Genomic DNA, 24443 nt, shown 5'->3' with positions numbered 1-24443 from the left:
CAAGATAAAACAATCTGAGGGGCAAGACCACAGACACCTTGTGGGATTAAACTCACTTCAGAAGAGTTGTGGGATCCAGCATATTGGGAACCAGAAAATTGAAAATAAATACCAGGGGGCACAAAATGGTGGGAGAGGCAGACAGCACTAAGACAAATAAGTATGCAATTGGAAAAATTAATGAAGTGCAAATAACAATCACACAATGTATGCAAGTGCATACAATACAGTTAATAACACTGGGGAGTTACAGACACAGAGTGCCTCAGGGATTATGATGTTGTGGTTATAATATGGAAATCTGACAAAAGGAATGGGAAGTAGTGTTAAATATTCCTGGTTACAAAAGAATCAGAAATGATTAGAAAGAAACAGAGGGGTGGCATTTTTGGTTAAGGAAGGGACTGCAGTACTGGAGAAAGAGCATGTATCAGAGCACGAAGGAATGAAGTTACATTGCTCAGTGTAATTTATAGACCACCTACGAGTGGGAAAGACAAAGGAGACCAAATCGGCAAGAAAATTACAGAGAGGTGTCAACATCATAGATTAATTATAACGGGGGACTGTAATCACTCAGGTCAGATGGGGATAGTGATAATACAAGGGCTACAATTGGCAGACATTCCCAAATTGTGTTCAGAATTTCCTACAGCATTGTACAGTCCAACAAGAAAGGAGGCACTGCTAGATCTGATTCTTGGAAACAAGATGGGCCAAGTAGATCAAGTGGCAGTGAAGGGGGCACAACAGTCATTGCTTCACAAGGTTCATGATGGTGTGGAGAATGGCATTGGTCAAACCAGAGTAAGAAGAATCAATTGGAAGGCAACTTCCATAGGGAGGAACTGATGTAACGAAATCCAAGGTAAGCAAGAGAAACAGTAGCTGATCAATACGATCAAATAGAAGGATACATAGAGGCAGGAAGCATGGTTGAGGTGTTAAATTAATACTTTGCAACAGTCTTTACCCACAAGGTAGGTGATGTCCCAGCCATGGTGATAGGAGGAGGAAAGTCAGTAATGAGAGTGGTTCAAACTCTTAGATAAGTAGTCTTAGATAAGCTGTTAGTATATCAACTGGGACCAGCAGAGATGCATCCAAGGGTATTGACAGACTTGACAGTGGAAATTGCAGAGGCACCAGCCATAATCTTTCAATCTTCCCTCGGTTCAGGTGTGGTGCCGAATGACTGGAGAATCACAAACTTACGCAAAAATGATTTAACAGATTGGCCCAGGAACTACAGACAAGTCAGTTCAGCTTTGATGGTGGGGAAAGTTCCAGAAATAATTACACGGGACAGAACTAATTGGAACATGGAAGAAATGTGACTCGGAGAGACCAGTATGGATTCATTAATGGAAAATAGTGTCAAACTAATTTGCTGGAGCCTTGCTGAAAAGATAGAGTGTATTTATGAAGACAAGACCATTGGTATGGTATACATGAACTTCTAAAAGGCATTTAATACAGCACCACACAACAGGTTTGAGAAGGAAATTAAGATTAATAAGAAGGACAGTAGCCATATGGATACAAAATTGGTTGAGTAATAACATCCACAGAAGAATGATGAATAAGTATCTTACAGACTTTCAGGGTCAGTAGTGAGACCCTTGCCTTTCCTGACATATAAACGATCTAGATCTTGGTGTCCAGCGGACAAGTTTGTGGACGACATAAAACCTGGAAGAACTGCACACTGAGAGGTGGAGTGTAGAACTTCAAAAGGACATCAACACATTGGTGTAAGCAGACAGATGGCAGGTGAACTTCAACGCAGGGAAGTAGGAGGTGATGCACCTGGTACGACAAACATGGGAAGACAGTATAAAAGAGGATGCTACTCTAAGACTGTGTAGGAACAGACATTAGGTCATTAAAGGTGGCAGGACAGATAGGTAGAGCAATAAAGTTTTCAGTGTTTTAGGCTTCTTAAATAGAAAAACAGAGTATAAGAGCAAGGAGTTCTGATGAACGCATACAAAACAATAGACCTCAGATGGAATACTGTGTCTAGTTCTGGGTGCCACATTTCAGGAAGGATATAAATGCATTAGAGAGAGCATAGGACAGTGTTTTACAGAGCTAGTAGCTAAGGTATGGAATGCCATGCTTGCAAGTGTGATGAAGGCACTTTCAATTGAGGCATTCAAAAGGTCATTGGATCATATTTTAAATACAAACAATGCAATGGGATTTGGGGACTCAGCAGTAATTTGACTCTAAATTAAATTACTCAGAGACCCAGTTCAGTTACAACAGGACAAATGGCTTCCTTCTCCCTGAAAACAATTCTGAGATTTATTATATAGCCAATCTTTTTAATTTTTTTTAACGGATGGTACTAAATCTATTTCCAAGACCCTTAATCAGGTACCACAATTCCAGATCATCATAAATACCTGTGCAAACACATTCTCATTTCTCACCTTGTTCTACTGCCAATTGTTCTGAAAATGGATTTTCTGATTACCAACCCTGCTGCCAATAGAGATAGGTTTGCCTTATTTATTCCTTCTTTTATGAAATGTCGGCATCGCCGGCAGCATTTTCCCTTCAACTAAGTGGCCGACCAGGCCAGTGTGAGGGGAGAAATGAGTCAAATTACTGCCACTCTGGAATCACACACAAGTCTGCCCAAGACAGGAGCATTCAACAACCAAATGAATTTTAATATGATCAGTGAGAGCTACCATGGTCACTATGACTAAGAATTCCACATAAATTCAACTGAATTTAAGTCCTACCAGAGAATTGGCCTGCACTTCTGAATGGTGCAGTGACATGACTGTCTCACCACAAAAGAAGCTTTATTGAAACTCTTCAAAATTTTGAACTCCATAATGTTCTTTGCTCCAAGTAGAAATAGTTTATCCACATATTTATAAGTTGACATCCACTAGAATCACAGGGCCCTTACAGTGCAAGCCAGTCAGCCAATTGAGTCCACACCGACTCTGAGAGAAGCTCATCCCGAGCTCCTATCCTACCCATATAATCCTGCACTTCACATGGTTAATCTACTTAATCTACACATCCCTGGACATGATGGGTAATTTAGCATGGCCAACCCACCTAACCAATGACCTTTTGAATGCCTTAATTGAAAGTGCCTTCATCACACTTGCAAGCATGGCATTCCACACCTTAGCTACTAGCTTTGTAAAACACTCTCCTATGCTCTCTCTAATGCATTTATATCCTTCCTGAAATGTGGCACCCAGAACTAGACACAGTATTCCATCTTCAGACTGTGGGAGGAAACCAGAGCAGCCAGTGGAAACCCACCCAGACATGGAGAGAATGCGCAAACTCCACACAGACAGTCACTCAAGGGTGGAATCAAACCCAAATCCCCAGTGTTGTGAGGAAGCAGCATTAACTACTGAGCCACCAGGTCATTCCTACTTGAACTAGTTATAGAAACATGGCAATGTATTTACTTCCAGCTGGGTGATGCTAAATGCAGACTTGTACTATCTTAAAGAACTGTGATCGATAGCAAAGGTTAAAAAAAATCAGCACTCAACCTTTTACTATTTCCCTTGAAGTTGAAGGTTGTTCTGCAACATCAGCGTTCCTTTGGTCTCCCAAGCAATTAGATGCAGCAGTGATTGACTTGGCATAAGTGCTAATTTCATCCACACTGCATTGGTTCTCCATAGACTGTCCCCCTGGTGGTCTCATGGGCGTGACAGAAGGGCTCCGAGACAAAAATCTGTCTATAAACATTGTCTCTTGCTTCATCTTAGCATGAGCTTTGGAACTACTCAAAAGGTTTTTGTCTGATCCATCTGCTCGTGTTGCCTGAGGTGAGGTTGGAGGAGACTCCAAATTGCACTTTGCCAAATCTCTGTGGAAATTAAAACAAAAAGACGATTAATGCAAAGTAGTTTACTGGTTGCAAACTGGTATTCCTGATCTCAAGCCTCACATGTAAATCAGCCCAGCTGAGCAATGCCAAAAGAAAAGTCAACTAAAGCACTATTTGCAAATTAATGCTCTCGCCATTATCCCTCAATCATTACTTTGCAGGTTAGATGATTCCAAGAAGATGTCTTCCTTACAATTGCTGCAAACTTACTTTTCATCAATTTCCACTCATCCTGCTAAACTGGCATTATTTTAAGTACGTAAGATATTGTACCACACCATGCAATGCATTACCCCTCACAAACCATGGGAAATCAGTGGCAATTGCATGACCAAGCCAATAGGGCATTCCAGGAGATTTTCAATATTAAGTCTAGCCTGCAGCTATCACTTTGAAAATTCGTTTTCAGAACAGATATGGATAAAGCATTTCAACCCTTTTGTTAGAGTAGGTTCAGCAAATTCAAATATGGCAGAATTTGCATCTTCAAAAGTTTACACATTTAACATCTGTATATAATTCTAACAACAGGGAATGGTGCCCAAATTTGCAGGCAGTATTAAAATAAATAATCTAATAAATATTTCTGAGGATCAAAGGATCCACAATGGAAAGGGCAAAAACAATATCAAATAGAACCCAATGACTAACAATATAAGGGGACCCATTTCAGATTAGATTAGATTACTTACAGTGTGGAAACAGGCCCTTTGGCCCAACAAGTCCACACCAACCCTCCAAATAGCAACCCACCCACACCCATTCCCCTACATTTACCCATTTACCTAACACTACAGGCAATTTAGCATGGTCAATTCACCTAACCTGCACTTTTTTTTTGGACTGTGAGAGGAAACCGGAGCACCCAGAGGAAACCCACGCAGACACAGGGAGAATGTGCAAACTCCACACAGACAGTTGCCTGAGGTGGGAACTGAACCCGGGTATCTGGCGCTGTAAGGCAGCAGTGCTAACCACTGTGCCACCGTGCCGCCCTATTTCGATGAGAAAAAATGAAAAGGGAAATGCTATGTGGCATGCAAGAACAGAGGGAGTAAGGAGTTGAGAATCACAAGACATTAAAGACATAGAAGGGTAAAAATACTCATGTAACACTAGATTTATGGCAAGACATATAAAACAGATTGTAAAGTCTAAATGGAATGGTGCAAATTTATTTGAAACCTTAGTAAGCCCATAGTTTGAACATGTGCACTTTCAGACTCCAAACTAAAAGAAAAAGTTGAGGTAATAAAGGTTACACTGCAGATTGAGTAGACACTGTTAGATATCAGGAAATACAATTACACAAAGACCTGAAAAATGAGGTCTGTATTCATGAAGCCTAGAGTACAGAATACTTTATTAACAGCACTCTCCATTTGTCTTGCCACCTTTAATGACTTATCTACATAGATACCTGGTTCTCTGCACCTGCATACTCATAAAAGAGCACACTTTATTTGATATGGTCTCCCATGTTCTCTGTACCAAAGTGAGTAACTTCACACTTCTCCATATTGAACTTCACCTGCCACTTATTTGCTCAATCACTATTTCAATGGCCTTTTTAGGTTTTACACTGTCCTCCCCACAGTTTAAACTTCTCTCAAGTCTTGAGCCAGCCGCAAACTTTGAAACTGCCCCCTGCACACCAAGATCTAGATCATTAACACCACTCCAACCCCTTGTACCTATTTGTGAACATGCTCTCTTTCCTGTTCCTCAGCCAATTGTATGTTTACAAGCAAGCAGAACATTTTTTAAAAAATTGATTCACTGTTTGAAAGATAGGGGACAGAACTGCAGGACATTAAGAAGTCAACAAAGTCTTGGTGGTAGAAGTCCAATCCAAAATACCCAGTGTAAGAAGTTTTGAAGGATATTGCAAGATTAGAACCAGTGACGCATGGAGAAATAAAACTGCTGAAAAGCTCAGTGTAACAAGAGACTTTATCTTGTGTTGCTAAACCTCTGTGAGAAGAACAGTGCCCATAAAATTGAATTGCAATTGCATTAATTGCCTGCAAATAATGTTTGAACGATACTGTGTTCGTGTTATGACACCTTGTCCTTCAGTTCTTTGTGCCACTGCTAGGAAAATCATCTTTTCTCATGATATGTTGTTTCTCTCTCCAAGGATTGTAACAACAGATTTTAACTCAAGGAGTTCTTAGCCAGAGCTCAGAAAAATTTAAAGTACCCTTCAAAAAAGTTCCACCCACTATAGTTTACAATGCACAGAGGAACTTCAATTATGTGAATATCAATTAGCTGAATTTCAGATTATCCCACGGAAATCTCGAGGTCCCGATAGAAAGGCACTGTCTCCAAATGACTGACCTCCTGCCCTCTCTCTCTCCCCACACTTTCCCAAGAGTTCTACACAGGCGTGTAACCTGAACCCCCACCCACACCCCTCCCCCACCTCCCCCTTCCCCAGATAATCTCTCTAACATTGTCCTGTACAGGGCAAAGGCGGAACCTGTCAAAAGGTTGCAGTCAAAAGTTGTGCGTGTGTGTGTGGCACCCCGAAAAGCAGCAGCAGCCTTGTTGGTGCCCAGTCCAGCTGCCCCGGAGAGAGGGCGAGGGCACGAAGGGGTGGGCGCAGGGGCGTGGGCAGTGTTGGACAGGATTGGGGGCGGGGGCAGTGTTGGACGGGGTTGGGGTCCGTGGCAGAGTTGGACGGGGTTGGGAGGGGACGGTGTTGGGCAGGGACAGTGTTGGACAGGATTGGGGGTGGGGACAGTGTTGGACAGGGTTGGGAGCGGGGGCAGTGTTGGACAGGGTTGGGAGCGGGGGCAGTGTTGGACAGGGTTGGGGGCGGGGACAGTGTTGGACAGGATTGGGGCGGGGGCAGTGTTGGAAAGGGCTTGGCAGGGGCAGTGTTGGACAGGATTGGGGGCGGGGGCAGTGTTGGACGGGGTTGGGGTCCGTGGCAGAGTTGGACGGGGTTGGGCGGGGACGGTGTTGGGCAGGGACAGTGTTGGACAGGATTGGGGGTGGGGACAGTGTTGGGGGCAGGGGCTCTGTTGGACGGGATTGGGGCAGGGGCTGTGTTGGACGGGGTTGGGATTGGGGGTAGTGTTGGAGTCGGGGGCAGTGTTGGACGGGGTTGGGATTGGGGGTAGTGTTGGAGTCGGGGGCAGTGTTGGACGGGGTTGGGGGCGGTGGCAGTGTTGGACGGGTTTGGGGGCGGTGGCAGTGTTGGACAGGGTTGGGGTGGGGGTAGTGTTGGACGGGGATGGCAGCGGGGGCAGTGTTGGACAGGGTTGGGGGCGGGGGCAGTGTTGGACGGGGATGGCGGCGGGGGCAGTGTTGGACAGGGTTGGGGGCGGTGGCAGTGTTGGACAGGGTTGGGGGCGGGGCAGTGTTGGACAGGTTTGGGAGAGGTGGCAGTGTTGGACGGGGTTGGGGCGGGCGCAGTGTTGGACGGGGTTGGGCCAGGGCAGTGTTGGACGGGGTTGGGGGCGGGGATGTGAGGCAGGGGCAGTGTTGGAGGGAGTTGGGGGCAGGGGCAGTGTTGGACGGGGTTGAGGGCAGGGGCAGTGTTGGACGGGGTTGGGGGCGGGGATGTGAGGCAGGGGCAGTGTTGGAGGGAGTTGGGGGCAGGGGCAGTGTTGGACGGGGTTGAGGGCAGGGGCAGTGTTGGACGGGGTTGGGGCAGGGGGCAGAGGCGGTGTTAGATGGGTGTGGAGGGTGGGCGGGACTTGCGTGCAGTGTACTGCTCCCTAGTCTCCTGAACGGGGAGCTGTCTTAACAGAAAACTCCCAGCCCCAGAGGAGAGGCATTGAATCAACTAACCGAATAAGCAATTATCCGTACGAAATAGTGCCCGCCCAACTCATTCAGATAATCGAGGTTCCTCTGCACATGATTTGCCTCCAATCTAGGGGAATTGAATCAGACATCCTCACACGTGAGCTGGGCTAGTTGTAACTGATGAACAGAGGAGTATCCCATGTTTAACAGCCAGAATAGGACAGGCGAGCAGATTCAATGGTAACTTTCAAAAGGGGATTGAACAGTTACTTGAAGGGAAAAGAGCTGTGGGGTTATTTCAACAATTTGACCAGACAGGCACATTTGAGTCAAACAGGTTCCTTCTATCCAGTATCATTCTGATTCTACACAAGACTTGATGTCAGTCAAACCATGCTAATCACAGATGGAACTTTAATGCTCACATACACACCAACTTACTTTGAGCTTCCTACCAACATATTTGAACTTCATAACATATGGGACTTTTACCGACTGGACAACAGCAGAGTTACGAAATTAGCTGAAGGCAAATCATTGCATATTTATCAGTCCCATATGTCCAACTGTTAGGCAAGGATTGCAACTGTTGCTCAATTTTACAGCTTTGTTGTTTTCCTTTCTTTCACAAAGATGAAGAAACAAGGCAAAACTTTTCATTTAAGGAACAAAAGGTACCAGGAAAACATGCCAGCGCTTATCTTGATGTTACTGAAAGGAGTCTTATTCAGTGACTTGAAAGTGAGCTTCACTACCATTAAGCATTTGTGAACAAGAAAGAGTTTGCCAGAGTTTGATGCAGTGTCCAATTAACAAAGCCATCTGCACAGGGATAGAAAATATTGCTGTCCTTATACCTGACTGGTTTTCACTAGTTAAAATGAAAAATATAAATCAAGTTGATGGCTATTTCGAAATCTGGAAAACTCATTCCGCTGTAGATTACTAAGGTAAGTTTACAATTTACCATATTAAACAGTGGCCATTACTGGCCACACCACTAGGTGTCGATTGAGGCACGAGAAACAACAAGAGCAAAACTAAGCCTGCCCACACTAGAAAATCCACCTGGCTAGTAATTTGGGACTTGTGCCAAAATTGGGAGAGCTTTCCACACTGACTAATTGAGCAACAGCGTGATATTGTCTCCAGGACATGATCATGGGAATGTGACTATGCCCCAAACAAAAATATCACCATCCTGAGCCTACCCCTTCATCTATTTTCCCAGGCAACCTCTGGATCACTTTCTTCGTACCTCTGTAATTGCCCTTATTTGAGTTCACCAGATGGAGAATCAAATTGCTCTCCCTCGAAATAATCTGAAATTCTACATCATGTTATGATCACTATCCCATGGGTTCACTCTCAAGAAGGCTGATCTGATGCCTGTCATGGTGACAGTCAGTACAGCTGCACCAGAGGCTGCTGGGACAGGTGACATCTGTTCAAAACCTAGCTCATCGGCTAGGGTTGCGTTGCTGCCTAGATTCTGAGAGACTTTGCTTTGTAGCCTGTTATGCTGATGCCTATGTTGATCATCACCCGCTCCAATCTCTTCTCCTTTATTGCTACATTCCTTTTTCTCTCTGCATTTGAATGGTACTCCCTATCAGTGCTGTGGTCAGTTTGACTCTTCCTCGTTACAGTCTCAGACCTTGTCCACACCAGGAGCGAGAACTTCGTAGCTTTTGGTCAAAGACACCAGCTAAGGCCCCTCCAAAACTTAAATTCTGGAATCCCATAGCTGTCTCACAAGTAGTCACACCCTTTTGTTCCTGCTCACTGACCAAATTTGATGTAAATAATCTTAGGGGTGTGATTGCCTCCTGGGACAGAGTATCCAGGTAACTCTCCCCTCCTCCTGATGTGTCACAATGTCCTCAGCTCAGACTCCAGATCATTATCAAGCCGGAGTCTATCAAGCACAAACGCTTACTACAGATACTGTCAGTATGGATTCTACAAGAGTCCACCAGCTCCCACATACTAGAGCTTCAACACCTTGCCTACCCAGCCATTTCTATTCTGCTCACTTCATTAGTTGGATGGTAAATATTTTAAATGCGAATTTCCTAGCTGTAATCTTTAATAATGTCTTACAATTTAAATAACTTGGCTAATCAAAAGGGAGACAAAACACACCAATCAACTTGCGTTCCTGTAACATTACATCTCGGCTGAAATGGGTTGAAAGGACTCTCTGTTACTGATTTTTAATCTCCCATTGCTGATTCCCTTCTTATATAGGTCCACTCTCCTAGTCTGCTTCACAAGTGATATTGACTTGCTGCACTCTTCCCAGACTGTTTCACAGTGATGCTGGCCTGCTGCACACTCTCCCAGTCTGGCAGAGTCCAAGAAAGACTAAACGATCATTGCCAGTATCTCCAGATCAGTCACTGTCACCTCCCTCACTATTTGTGGATGTATCACATCCAGTTCTGGTGCTCTGTCAACTTTAATTAGAGATAGCCTATCCAACACTTCTTTTGTTTTTAATCAATGTTAAATTTTTCAGAAACTGAATTTCCACCTCTTTCATGAGGGCTTGACGAGAATCTTCTTCCTTAGTAAAGATGGATGCCAAGTATTTGTGTTTTTCCTGACAATGTCTGACTCAAATTTAATCAACCCAGACCCATTATTATCCCATTAAAACTTCGTATTCTTGATTACCTTATTCATAATCACGCTAAACCTATCATACAGTAACCATTATCTCCTAAAGGTTTTCTCACTAACACTTGATCTATTTGGTCCATCTCATTCCCAAGAACCAGGTGTAGCAATTCTCCCTTTATCATTGGACTGGATACATATTGCTGTAGAAAATCCACCTGGACATATTGTGATGACATCATGGCTTTAATGGGTGTATTTGATCCTGGATGTTTTGAAGAAAGGTTTTTAAAGCAGAGCCGACAAGCAGGGTATGCACAGGCACTGTAGTAAAAAGTTCTTGAGGCCTTGGGGATTTTTTTCCCCAAGTTGGAACAATAGAAGCAGCCTGAATGGGTGTGGTCAAGCTGCCACAGAAGCAGGACTTCTAGTTTTTCAGTAGCAATTGCTGCTGGGGTCTTGAATATGTCGACGTTTTTTTTTGCTCTCTCAGTTACAGCTAAAAGCTAGGGGTTCTCTTCCTGCTGCTGAAATCACATTTGAGATAATCTAATTTTCTGAACCTGCCTTTTCCCAAGGGTGTGTTTATGGGATGTTACTATATTGGACCAGTTACTGTTTAGTAGTAAAAAAAAAGACTATTACTCTGGTAAGTTTTCCAAAAGAGTTAATTATTCAAATGTCTTTTCTTTTGTTGTATTTTAATTATAGTATATGAATAAAGTGCATTTAGCTTCAAATCTGGTGGTTTCACTGAGAATGTGGAAAAGGTATAAGCAGGCGGGGAAAGAGTTATATTCTGAGTTTTGTGAAACAAGAGGTTCAGCTGAGCATGACGCAGATCAGTTAAGAACTTATAGTTAGCAACAGGGTACTGGAGGCAAGGGTAAAGGTGGAAAAGCATTCATGATATAGAGGTGGAAAAGCATTCATTATATAGAGCCATTTAACAAGATGAGGTAGCATTCAGTATGTAATGCAGTTAACAAGGTGAAAAGTATTCATTGCATGAATCCATACAAGTTAAGAACATTCATTGTATAATGATAAAGTGCTTGGTCTCTGCTATTGGTACTCGTTGATTGTAACAGTCAGCCAATTAATATGTATGTTGCATTATCTGGATGCTCCTCCTTGTAAAATGACTATATAATTCACCAAGAAACTGCTGTTCCAGAGAAGACACAGAACCCATGTCTCTGTGCACATGGGCGATCGTTCTCTCTCCCTCCAGGGCCCGGAATAAAGATGAAGCACGTAAAATTATACTGTGTCTCTGAGCATTTTGCCTTGACTGAGGGAGGAAATGGGACAACATGACCAATCAAATTGCGTCTGGAGAACAACACCTGACAATTACCTTTGAAATAAGAAAAAGCTGGATCTAGAATATCTTCTGAATATATTTTGAGGGGGGGGGGGGGGGGGGAGAAGTTTGGTGCGGTCCATAACAACACATTTACAAACTCTTCTGCCTCTTTGTCTTTCACATGATTATTATTGTGTTACGACACGGCGGTGAATGCCTCTGTTAATTGAACCAAACGCCCAAAAAAACCTCACCTTGCCTCGTAATCTGTTAAAGTACAAGTGACAGAGAACTCCCAAATTGTACTTTTCAAAAAAAATCAATTTATTCTTTAACTCTAAAAATGAACATTAAACAACAACTATTTATAACTCTAAACCTCCTTTCTCCTGACTGTTATCTGCCTCCAACTCTACAACAATCTACTGTTCCATTAACCACCCCTATTAAAACTACATCAACTCAATTTTCAAAACCAGACAGCAACGGTCATCTCTGGTGTCCTCCTCTCTGGCTATAGATCTCCCTGGGTCAGCTTTGGTCTTTTGCTGCAAAGAAGTTTCATATGAAAAAGGTACTTTGATAGAAAATGTTTTGTTCGGAGTTACTCTAGCAGTGGCAGTTGGTCACTCTCTCTCTGGCTAACTCTCAAAATGCCAGCTTCGCTATACCCCAAATATCACACCATCTCACTGGTTTGATGTTGGCAAAACATTAAAATTCAAATTCCATTGGGTTTTAGTATCTTGGGGCATAATTTAAACAGAGTGGTTAAATTTGAACTGTTGTAAAAACATAGCAACGAAATCTCAGGTATCTGTTTCACGCCAAATATTACATATTTTTAATTTTCCAATACACAGACTGCTAGTCAGTCACATGACAGATGCCTGCAAGCTCTCAGTGCAAAACAACCTTCATTCTCTCTTAAAGGTACAGTACATGCCTTCAAGTTCATAACAATTGTTACCAAGACCCGACAAGGTTAGACAACCAACTCCCTTCGTTTAAAAACCTCTGTCAATCACAATAAGTACAGCATCTTTTATTTCTTTTTTGGCATGTAGCTATCAGATGTCAATTAAAATTAATTACCCAAATCTAAAATGAAAGTGAGCATACTCTTAAGTGAGAGTGTGAAGTTTTATTACCTATTAAACCTGAGAAAAGTAAGGAAACACGATATCTAACACGCACACACAACACAGGTAATATGTAATAATTGAGTATGCCAAGCCAATAAATAGTCTTGGTCAGGATGTAGAGATGGTGGGTAGTGTGCTAAGTGATTCCCAGGTATAATATTTGGAGAAGTTTTCCAGATTTGTGCCTTAAATAGTTTACCTAGGGGAGGATCTATTAGGAGAAGCCCACAATGAAAATAGTATGGACAAGATAGTATTGCCAAATCCACTTCAGAGCAAGGGAACAGAAATAAAAGTTCAAACTTGCTCATTGAGTTGTACGTAATTGTTCCCACAGGTAATATTATTCACTGGCAACATTTCAGATTATTCCTATTGTTTCCAAACATATTAGCTAATTTTATCCAAGTAAACAAACCTAAAAGAGACTAATTTCAATGTAATGAGGATGAAATGGAACTACAGCCTGGCACTGAAAGTTGTAGTGGAACAGTTGCTCCTTAAAGAGATACTGAGTCACAAGCTAGACACATTCTTAACAAGGTGTAAGGCAAAGAAGCCAGAAACAGAGCTGTGTGGATGACAAAGGAGGCAAAACAGAAGCAGGCTGCTTTCACAAAAGAGGTGACAATGAACCAGGAAAAAACATTTCCAATCATGTGGCTCTTGCACAATTTCACAATATCCAAAAGACCTTCACAAAAAATGACATACTTTGGCAACACACTAGCCAATGTGCAATCAGCAAGATCCCATAAAGAGAAACTTGAGAATGACCAGATACTTTGCTGCAGAAATGGTGAATAGTAACTAACCTGGATTCTGGGAAAACTTCCCTGCTCTACTTTGAAATAGTACCGTGGAGATCTCAAAGAAACATCTAAAATTCGAACAGGATTAAACAAGGTAACCTATGTCCAGAATTGGGTTACAGTACATGTAGGACTGAAAACCAAAAATGTTGGAGATCACAGCAGGTTGGGCAGCATCCATGGAGAGACAGCAAGCTTTACTTTGAGTTTAGATGACTTTTCATCAGAGTCATCGAGCCATCTAGACTCGAAACATTAGCTTACTTTCTCTCCGTGGATGCTGCCTGGCCCACTGTGATCTCCAGCATTTGTCGTTTTCAGTAGCTTGCAGCATATGCAGTAATTTGCTCCTACATTTGGGACTGAGACGGTTTTAATGAAATGCATTAATTCTCCCAAATCCTCCAGTACATGAACTGCAAATGGTTACCATGCAGTTGCAGCAAGTCATTAAGAAAACTAATAACATGTTATCGCTTATTGCAAGGGGAACTGACCAAAAAGGTTGAGAGGTTAAGCGTCAGTAACACAGGGCTTTCATAACACTACTCTGGAATACAATGTACAGTATTAATCTCTTTATTTAAAGGAGGATATAAATGCATTGGAGGTGGTTCAGGACAGGTCTTCTGGTCTAACACCTGAAATGAGTAGGTTGTCTCATTTCAAGCTAGGCTTATACCCACTGAAATTCTTGAGTCTGTCCACAAGTCGATTTGTATACAAACTGAACACAATGCAGGACAATTTTAAAGTAGCTGTTCATAAGTACACCTCTAAATAGGATCGTGTGTGTAAGTACGAGTGTTCGTAAGTCAAAAGATTCATTAATCAGAGACACTCGTGATTTGTGAATAACAGTAGTTAACTTTGACTTGTTTGCAGACATTATTTTCTTTATTCAGTGAAAGATTCAGCAATTCAGGGGAACTTCTCCTCCCTCTGAAAAAAACATTAAACTGTAAGCTCACATGCTGTAAATCTCTGCAATCAATAGTTAATTGTCACATAAGAGCTTTGAAATGCACTAAATGTCATTTTTTTAATTTACTTTGACAGTTCCTGTTTTATAGTTTAAACTTACCTTTTTTTGCAACCCATAAAGGAATATAAATCTAATCATAAAGGGAGTCTGTATCTATTTTCAGGTCCAATTATACAGTTCCATGTAATTAATTTCTACCACAACCCACAGAATTGCAGTAACATCCTTAAACCTAGTCACAGAAATATTTATTGTGCGCGTGCTCTGGCTAGAGCAGTAGCTCTTACATAAATGGTCTCCCATTTAGGAGTGGTGCCAATTAAGTACATAATTAATGGTCCCCTAAACAACTTAATTGAGCTCCACTCGTCAAGAATGATGATTTCTGAGAACATTTGCAGTCCGAGATACTCTTCAAAAATTTTTGTTCCAGGGTGTAGGTTTGCTCGCTGAGCTGTAGGTTTGATATCCAGACGTTTCATTACCTGGTTAGGTAACATCATCAGTGGCGACCTCCAAGTGAAGCGAAGCTGTTATCTCCTACTTTCTATTTATATCTTTCTCCTGGATGAGAACTCAAGAACAAACCATAACAAGCAGACCAAACACAGCCAGAAACCCTCACCACCTTACCATACATCAAAGAAGTTTCAGAAATGACAGCCAGACTACTAAGACCTCTTGGAATCCTAGCAGCACTCAAACCCACCAACACTCTCAAATAAAAACTAACAAAGACCCAGTACAACCCGTGGACAAAACCAACGTCATCTACAAAAATTCCATGCAAGGACTGCCACAAACACTACGTAGGACAAACGCGAAGAAAGTTAGCCACTAGGATACATGAAACAGCTAGCCACAAAAAGACACGACCCTCTCGCCCTCGTAGCCCTACACACGGATGATAAAAACCACCATTTCGACTGGGACACCGCATCTATCCTAGGACTGGCTAAGCAAAGACATGCTGGAGAATTCCTAGAGGCCTGGCACTCCAACCACAACGCCATAAACAAACGCATAGATCTAGATGCCATCTATCAACCCCTCAGAAAACAAACAGGAAATGACGTCACCAAAAACCCCAGGAATCCCATCCAGGAGAAAGATATAAATAGAAAGCAGGAGACAACAGCTTCACTTTACTTGGAGGTCGCCACTGATGATGTTACCTAGCCAGGTAATGAAAAGTCTGGATATCAAACCTACAGCTCAGCGAGCAAACCTACACCCTAAACCTCAACCTGAGCTACAAACCTTTACAAACGTTGCAATTTGTGTTCCACTTCTGTGACATTTTGCAAAAGCTGTCTTTATCAGCAATTCTGAGAAAAAAAAAGCCTCTCATTCAAATCTCTTAACCTTCTCCGTGTGTGCTAGGTTTGTCAGGTTACTCCCTTTACCCCAACATCCCCCATCCCCTACCCCCACAAAGAAGCCCAATTTTCGAGAGTTAGACTAGTGATCTTGTCCCTTAGTTTGCAGACCAGTCATCCAGTTTCTCTGAATATTATTGAGATCTATTTGCTTATTGTCATATGTTGTGTTTTCTACAATATTGTATATGTGTTGTTTGTCATGCTGTTTACTGATATCATGTCAGAACATCCACACAGATACAACCATCACACCTGAGGACACCACCCACCACGTAGTTGGCAGATAGACAACCTTGGCCGAGTCACATATCTAACTCATACGCTACAGGAAAGGATGCCCCAAGGCATATATTGGCGAGGCAATGCAGATGCTACAGAGACAGATGAATGGACACCATGCCGCAATTGCCAGACAGGAGTATTCCCTCCCAATTGGTGAACGCTTCAGCAGTCAAAGGGCACTCAGCCTCCTATCTTTGGGTAAGGGTCCTCCAAGACGAACTTTGAGATACACAGCAACACAGAATCACTGACTAGAAACTGATAGTCAAGTTTCATATGCATGAAGACAGCCTCAACTATGATCTTGCATACATGCTGCATTGTAGGTGACCCCACCACACTGTTCTGTATCTGTAAAATCTTCCTTACTGTCCTGTCTTGACAGCATCACCTTGATAAATTGTTAGGACCTCTCTACCTTAATTAGTTTGTATAGTTTTGGTTTTCTTATCTCACACTCTTTCTATCACAAACACATACACATACACACAGACCCTCTCTTACACACAGATTCATTTCATCCAAGATGTTTATTTGCAGAAACATTCTATTTTGTTCAAATAACACACAATATGTAGTCACAGTCTGTGTGGCATTTTAGAAATCCCTACTTTCAGAACAATACCAGCTTGATTTAAAACTTGCAGACAGACTCTGAAGGCCTCACACTGATAATTCAGTGTCTGACCTGAGACGTCACCTTTTATATCTTTGCCCGATTGAAGTTTGGAAACTGATAAAAACCTTTAATTATCTCAGGGCAGTGACTTGAAAGTTTCTGAATTTGCATCTTAATCAATCAAAACTTGCATCTCCTTTCTAAGAGTTGTCCATCAGCCATATTAGGTTTTCTCACTACACTTAGACCAATTGTATGATTCTTTGCTCTCTGTCTATAAACTGTGTCATTGTACCCTATCTCACTACACCTGATGAAGGACTGTCACTTCGAAAGCTTGTGATTTTAAAAAAACTGTTGGATTATAACCTGGCATTGTGTGATACTTGACTTTGTCCAACCCAGTGCAACACCAGCACTTCCACATCCTAAATGAAAATGTTAAGAGGCCATGGAAGGAACAATGGGGAAATAATACTACTACAGACTCTAGAGCACTACTTGTGGACTGGAAACATAACAACACACCAGCATCAATCAACTGAGGCCTGAAGTGAAACTTCAGAGTCTCGCTGTCTCTAGTTTCTCTCTCACTCTTGAATTTTTACCCTGCTGTTTCCACAGGTTTTAGCCTGCAGTTCTTCAAAGAGTGTCCCTTTTGTGTCACAGGCCACTGCAGTGCAGTTTCACTATAACATCACTGATCGGGTAAAGCATTTGCAAACATGGCTTTCATCTTTTTAAACTATGGTGCTATTTCAGGAAAAAAACTTGCACTTACTGGTACTTCATGGGCACTACTAATCCTGCCCATAAATGCTAAATTCTTTCACCACACATCCCAATGGTATACTTATCAAAAGTGTGGATTGTCCATTCAATCCCATAAAGAAATACCAAATTAATTTCACAACTTATATAATGTTGTACAATTGAAGTAATGGTGCCAAATGTCATAAGGGATAACTGCCTAACAGGACTTACGCAGGAATGTACAGAAGCTGCAGCAATGGCTATTAGCCAAGTTTTCTTTCGCAACCTTTATTTTTGCTTCCAGAAAAAAAGATTTTTTTTTGGAACAATGCTAACGCAGAAAGTAATTGTCTTCCTCCAGTAAATTAGCTGCATGGATTTGGTTGAAACAAAGTAATCACTTTCTTTTAAATCATGAAATTACAATTCTTATCACAGTAAATGATAGAAATGAAAGCACATTAACAGATTTAAGCATGAACCATTTCTGTTCTTTCAATAGTTAGGATTTGTAAGATTAAATCTTGAACACTCATCTGTTCCTGTTTTCACCCTAGACCAATATTATGAAGAGTCTAGAACTAAAACCAGTGGCAAGGAAAATCATCAATAAATTACAATTCTTCCAACTAGAGTGCCACTCCACTCTGAGATGTAATTACTTGCTGAAGTTTCTGTTTCCATCACTCCGTCTCTCCCTGTCCCAGTTCTAAATGTTGTTTCAAAGCTTACTGAGCTAAGCAAAAATATTTCTGTTCCTGAATAAAAACAGTTTGGCAGGAGGCAGAGGGGAAAAGGAGTGAGTGGATACGGTGGAGCTTAGTGAGAGAGAGTTCAGAAGACCGAAATACTCAGCAGGTCTGGCAGCATCAGTGCAGGGAGAAACTGAGTTAATGTTTCAGATTGAGGACCCTTTCCTCAGAACTGTGTTTTGTTATGAAGTTGAAACTGTCCCTTTAAGAGAGAATGAATGCTGTTCTAAACTAAGAGATTACAAGCACCTGTGTATATGACTAAATGGCAGCCCTAGACCGTACTGGAAAATTGGAAATATGTAAAATTTGGCTGCGAAATGGATACCTGAGTTTCGGTTGCTATTTGACAACAACTTGAATTTAACCAGTTTAAATTATGCCCCAGGATACTAATACCCAATCGAGTTTGAATTCATTGTTTTGCTAACATCAAACCAATGAGACAATCCAACGTTGGGGAGTGTATAAAAGGGGGATATTTTGAAAATTGGTCAGAAAGCAAGATAGAAACGCAGTGAGATCTAACATCTTGCTCTCCAAGAAATTAGGAAACACACTCTATCAAAGATATCTTTTCATATGAAACATACTCGCAGTAAAAAGACAGACAATGACCCAGGGAGATCCTCAGACAGAAGGAGGAGGACACAGAAGATGACAGAGGCTGGATCATTTTGAAATCAAGTTGACGCACTTTTAAATGTCTTATAGGAACAGCGTATTGTTACAGAGTTGGAGACAGATAATAAGCAGTTAAGAGAAAGGGGGGCTTAGAGTTGCAAATAGTTGTTTAATGTTCACTTTTAGAGTTGAAAAATAAATTGATGTTATTTTCTTTAAATAGTGGAATCTGGGAGTTCTCTGTCACTCATATTTTAACAGATTATGAGGCGAGCTTTTCTTGATGTTTTGTTTAATTAACAGAAGGGTTCACTTCCATGTCATGCTTGCCTCAGATTTTCAGATTTTGCAGGACAATGCTTTTGTTACTCGTTTTACAAACTCACCTTAAGCTCAAAGATGAGATGTGAGAGATTGGAAAGAGATATCAAAAGACATTGTCACTGCCTTTCAGTAAGTCCACCATTAGCAAGACAATTCAATGAGGTGTTAGCTATGGCTTTAAAGGTATGGGTTAAAAAAATCCATTTCAGAGTTTGCAGATTTGGTATACAGTTTTGTCAGTCAACAACAATATACAATGAAGATTAGAAAATAATTCAAAAGGCAATAGAAAAGTAGATAAGGGTCAGGCATGGGCAACTGACAACACTGCTCGGTGATAATGTAGGGCAACTTGCTAACAATGATTTGAAGAACATGTGCAAATATAGACATAATAATTATGAATTTGGCATCAGAAAGTTCTTTCAGCAGTGCTGTATGCAAAGGGAACCACAGTAATCGACAAAACTGATCATTAAACTTTGGCAGACAAACTGTAAATTATTATCTGCACTAGCATGGACTGTACATGTTAAGAATACATTGTAGATGGCTGAGGAACAGTCCTTATCAGTTTGTTTGTGGTCAGGATTCTGAAGTTTATTCAGTTATAAATGATTATCTTTCATGTTGGGAAGGGGGACACAGTTAGTTCTTTTTATTCTGATCATTTGCACACTGCATGCAGGAAGAGAGGCCTTCATAAAAGCGGAAATCGCAAGAGTTCAGCAGACTTTGCGATGTGAGGTAACACCATTGGAAATCAGTTTCAACCTGGAAGTTGTAAATTATAAGTGAGTTTGGAGAAATTGATGACATCAACATAGGAAATGATATCAGCCACCCAAGAAAACCTAAACACATAAATAGGAAGTGGGCCATAACACCAGTGCTTCACTAGTATGGTGACGAAATGTCTGAAAATGAATCTTCCAGCCCAGGAAGCAAACTTACATTCATGTAAATTATAAGACAGAGAAGGTATTAAAGAACAGAGAAGCCCAGGGAAGATTATTGCTAAAATTGGGGGAAAAAAACTAATGAGACAACAACAGAACCAAACTGTTCTGGTACACTTTTCAAAATTGGTTGGTATGGATTGCAAATTTGCAGATTCTGAACAAATTATTGAAAATATCAAAGAACAAGGTACGTCTCATTCACAAATGCTGCACAGCTCTGAGGGTCAAATTGCCACAATTGATTATGATGGGTGGATCAATTCTGATGGTCAGGACAAGGACATTGGTACCTACTTTTGTCAGTTGTCATTTGGGACCAAAGTCAAAAATTCAACAGAAGGGGCTAGCTATTGCAAAAATGTGACTGTTATAAGTGCAGCAGGGAAGGCCACTGGAAAATATAAAAGCTGGAGCGATATGCAGGAGGTTAAGCCAATGGATTGGGAAGTACTCAGATGAAAGGTAAGGAATTGCTGAAATGGTGCATCTGAAGCCAAACATGACCCTCAAAAGAGATCATGAGCCATCGAATGAAATGATATGTACAGGAGGGGGATCTCAAATACCAAAACAGTCCAGAAAGGCTAAAGCAAGGCTAGTGGCACAAGGTTCTGAAGAGAAACCGAGGGAACCATGCAATAAGAGTAGATTTACCAACAGCAAGAAAATCAATTTTGAAATTTTCTTGATTTAGAGTAGTAAATCCATTCTTAAGACAGCTACATTTCTGCAGGGAGATAGATCTGCTCAAGAGGGAAGTCTTGCTTTATCCTCCAACAAAGGAATAAAATGCAGTGGGAGATACCCTTGAAGTTAAATAAATGCAAGTGTGATCTAAATGGTGCCTTGAGAGTTAGGTAGTTCTCAGTAAGATAGCTCAATTTTACAAAGACATCTCCAGTAGAAAGCAGACCCTGCAGTGCTTCACAAAGTTCTGTGATACTAAAAGTACCATGAAGGGCAGCCTGTAAGGCATCTTCACTAATTCACACAGATGGTTGTTTTGTGGGTTGGGAGTAGTGAATTTGAAAATACTCACATCAGTTGGATAAGGCAAAATTCAAATTCACATATCAGGCTTCTGGGACTATTAAATACTTTGCTTTGGAAACGAGGCAAGGGTCACGGTGTGTCAGAAGTCTCATGTGGAAAACGATTGCCCGTTTGCTATTATTCAATGTAGGGCAATACAAAAAGACATAGAGGTTTCAAAAACTGAAATGAAGAATAGCAAAGTCTAATTGGACAGCTGAATTGGCTGGACACCCAAGGAACACCAGATGCCAGATTTGAAGTATTAAATTTGAGTAGAATCATGAAATATCCTAAAGTGGAACAAAACATTGTAAAAGACAGAGAATGGTGTTCTGAGGTTTCCATCACTGAGACATGCCAGGAACATGAAGTTGCTTGTTTTTCGCAACACTTCTTTTGCAAATTTCTGTGATGGGTGGGAAGGTTTATCATTTTTCTCTTGGGAAAGGAAGGCAAATGTTGCCCTTTATTCTTGGGCAGGTAAAAAAATCAAATGAGTAGTAAAATGTTACAAATTACTATGGTTCCAAAAGTTCTGTGATACTAAAAGTACCATGAGGGACGGCCTTTAAGGCATCTTTAATAATTCATGCAGATGGTTATTTTGTGGATCAAGGAGGAGTGAATTTGAAAATACTGTCATAAGTCAGAAAGGCAAAATTCAAATTCATATGTCAGGCTTCTGGGATGATTAAATATTTTGGTTTGGAAATCAGACAGAATGGATAAAGTGTCACGCTATGTCAGCAACCTCATTTGGAAAAGTTTTGCCTATTTGCTATCATTCAAAGTAGGCAGAAACTCTTGCTCCTGGTGACGTGGTAGATATGGTGGTTTTCTTTGCAAAAATGTTAGGAAAAAGGGATTCAGCAGCAATACTCATTGAGTGCTACATTGATAATAAGTTACCACAAGATAATGTACGCTCAATGAAATTTGCGAATGAGAAAAGACTGTGATTAATATTATAGTCTTAAAACAGGTGCTGGAAAATTGAGAAATCTCCATATTAGAAAGCGTAGACGGCAGCACTCAGCTGATTGTTTTACAAATAAAGGGAGCAAGCTTGAAGCAACTACTTGGGATATTGGAAATAAGAAGCTTGGAATTTTACGTGCAATGACGTCAAATGGGAATATAACATGCTGTCACTTTATATTTTGTTTTGCTTGTTTATTATTGAGCATATACACATTGACTTAGTTATAAAGATAAGAGGGAAACCATTATCATTTAACAAGGTCTGAAGGGATGCCTGAGATCAAATGGAACAAGGAAACAGGGAGATGGGTATGTTAATTGGGTGAGAGTTGGTTGCATAAATATGGAGGTGTAAATCCGTGGTGTGACAGTTTTATTGAGTATGGTTAGCCGAAATAAAGCTCTCACTAAAAGTGTGCTCTTGGACAATATTTAAATAGTATTTTCTAGTGTGTGACACTTATGCTTCCAATACTCTATCCAGAAGACAACTTCATATATCCAGCATTCCTTGCGACATCCTGAATTGTCCTTTATCAGTTTCAGTTTTGTCCTACAGGCATAATTCAACTTGAGATAATGTTTAAATCAACCTTTTTGACTGTAATTATTGTCTTTAGAAGCTCCATCAACTTTGCGCACATTGGTACCCTGCCAAGGTTGCAGAATGCAGATCTTCCAAGCATGTCCTCAGAGATTAGTATGACACCCCAATCCATTTTAAATAAAAGGATTGTCAAATAGGAGTAAACAAGCTGAATGACTTCCTGAGGATTTACCACGAGGCTGAATGTTTTTGGTAATACGAATGGAGCACAGTCCATCAGATAAAACCTGACAAGGGAATGACAGCAGGGAGGCTTTAGACAGCGAGATATTGGCTGCCACTACGCATTTTCCTGTAGGGGTTTGGACTTGACAACCACTTCTACTAACATCTATTTAAGTGGAATTAAATGGGCTAGAAAGGATGAAAGTTTCCATTAGTTTTTCAAAATCAACTGATTTCACCAATGCAGCAAGACATCCCCTGCAATCATTCGTTACAAAATCATCAGCATTAGATTGATTTCATTCCTTATTTTCCTAGCATTTATATCTACCTTTCCCTGATGCATTAGGCATGGCTTTGCCCCAGGTTTCATAATTCTTTTGCAGAATTCTGAATAAATGTGTCTTTGAGTAGTACCACAAAGGCTGCGCTGGAACTGACAATGACTGCACCTAAACTATCATCGTTTCTGCAATGTTTACAATAAACAAACTCTGTTACAAAGACAATAACCTCATCACTGACCTATTGTATCACAAGATGTATGAAAGTGTCTTGACACGTGCTCCAGGTTGAGAGAAGACTCTCAGCTGACCACTGGGCTGTTGGTGTCTTTCTCTCCCCGGAGCTCCGGTATTTCCTTGAACAATAAACTCTGTCATTGAACTCCAAGTCTGATTCAGAGGCTGGAATACTGGCTCGAACCTTGTCGAACGCCTTTCTGAAGTCCATATAGATCACGTCTACCGGTCTGCCCTCATCAATCCTCTTTGTTACTTCTTCAAAAAAAATCAATCAAGTTTGTGAGACATGATTTCCCACGTATCAAGCCATGTTTGCTATCCCTGATCAGTCCTTGCCTTTCCAAACACAAGGAACAAGTTAAAGAGCTGGAGGACAGAATACAAGAACTAGAGCAGGGAACAATGTAAAATACTGCAGCCACTGCCACAGAACAGGACACATAGAAGCAGTATGCTGGGAACAGCATGGGGCACCCCCAAACATCACCTGGAACACCACAGGAATCCCGAGGTCAGCAGAGCTGAAAACCATGAGGATAAGGGAGAGGGGAGAATTTACGTGCCCACAGTAATAGGAGGGAGGAAATGTGAAATGCTAGCAGACATGGGAGTGGCTGTATCTATCACAAACTTACCCTTACCTCACACAAATAAAATGATTTGCTTAACCAGGGTAGGAGGGGATAAAACACCAGCTTACTGAAGTAAAACTATCCTTGTAGAAATAAACAATATATATCCCCATGAAATTCTATGTATGCCAAAATAACGAGGACACCATAATGGGCAATATCTCATGACAGAATGCTCTATTCAATTGTACAAAAGGGAAATTGATTTGGCCCAGACAGGACGGTCAAAAGACCGGGACTGGGTAACTTACAAGTCACCTTGAAGCTATTAAAGTGGCTATAG

General features: G+C 41.2%; 1 protein-coding gene across 1 annotated transcript in view; it reads right to left on the bottom strand.

Moving 5' to 3' along the window:
- rad18 (RAD18 E3 ubiquitin protein ligase) overlaps positions 1-24443 on the bottom strand; it is a 306334-nt gene that overhangs the window by 207334 nt on the left and 74557 nt on the right. The window contains exon 5 of the mRNA XM_072582676.1: positions 3540-3862. Within this exon, the coding sequence (XP_072438777.1) occupies positions 3540-3862 (323 nt within the window). The remainder of the gene's footprint in view (positions 1-3539; positions 3863-24443) is intronic.

This window comes from Chiloscyllium punctatum, chromosome 12 (genome assembly GCF_047496795.1).
Source record: "Chiloscyllium punctatum isolate Juve2018m chromosome 12, sChiPun1.3, whole genome shotgun sequence".
Taxonomy (NCBI): Eukaryota; Metazoa; Chordata; class Chondrichthyes; order Orectolobiformes; family Hemiscylliidae; genus Chiloscyllium; species Chiloscyllium punctatum.
This window is presented reverse-complemented; position numbering and strand designations above follow the sequence as displayed.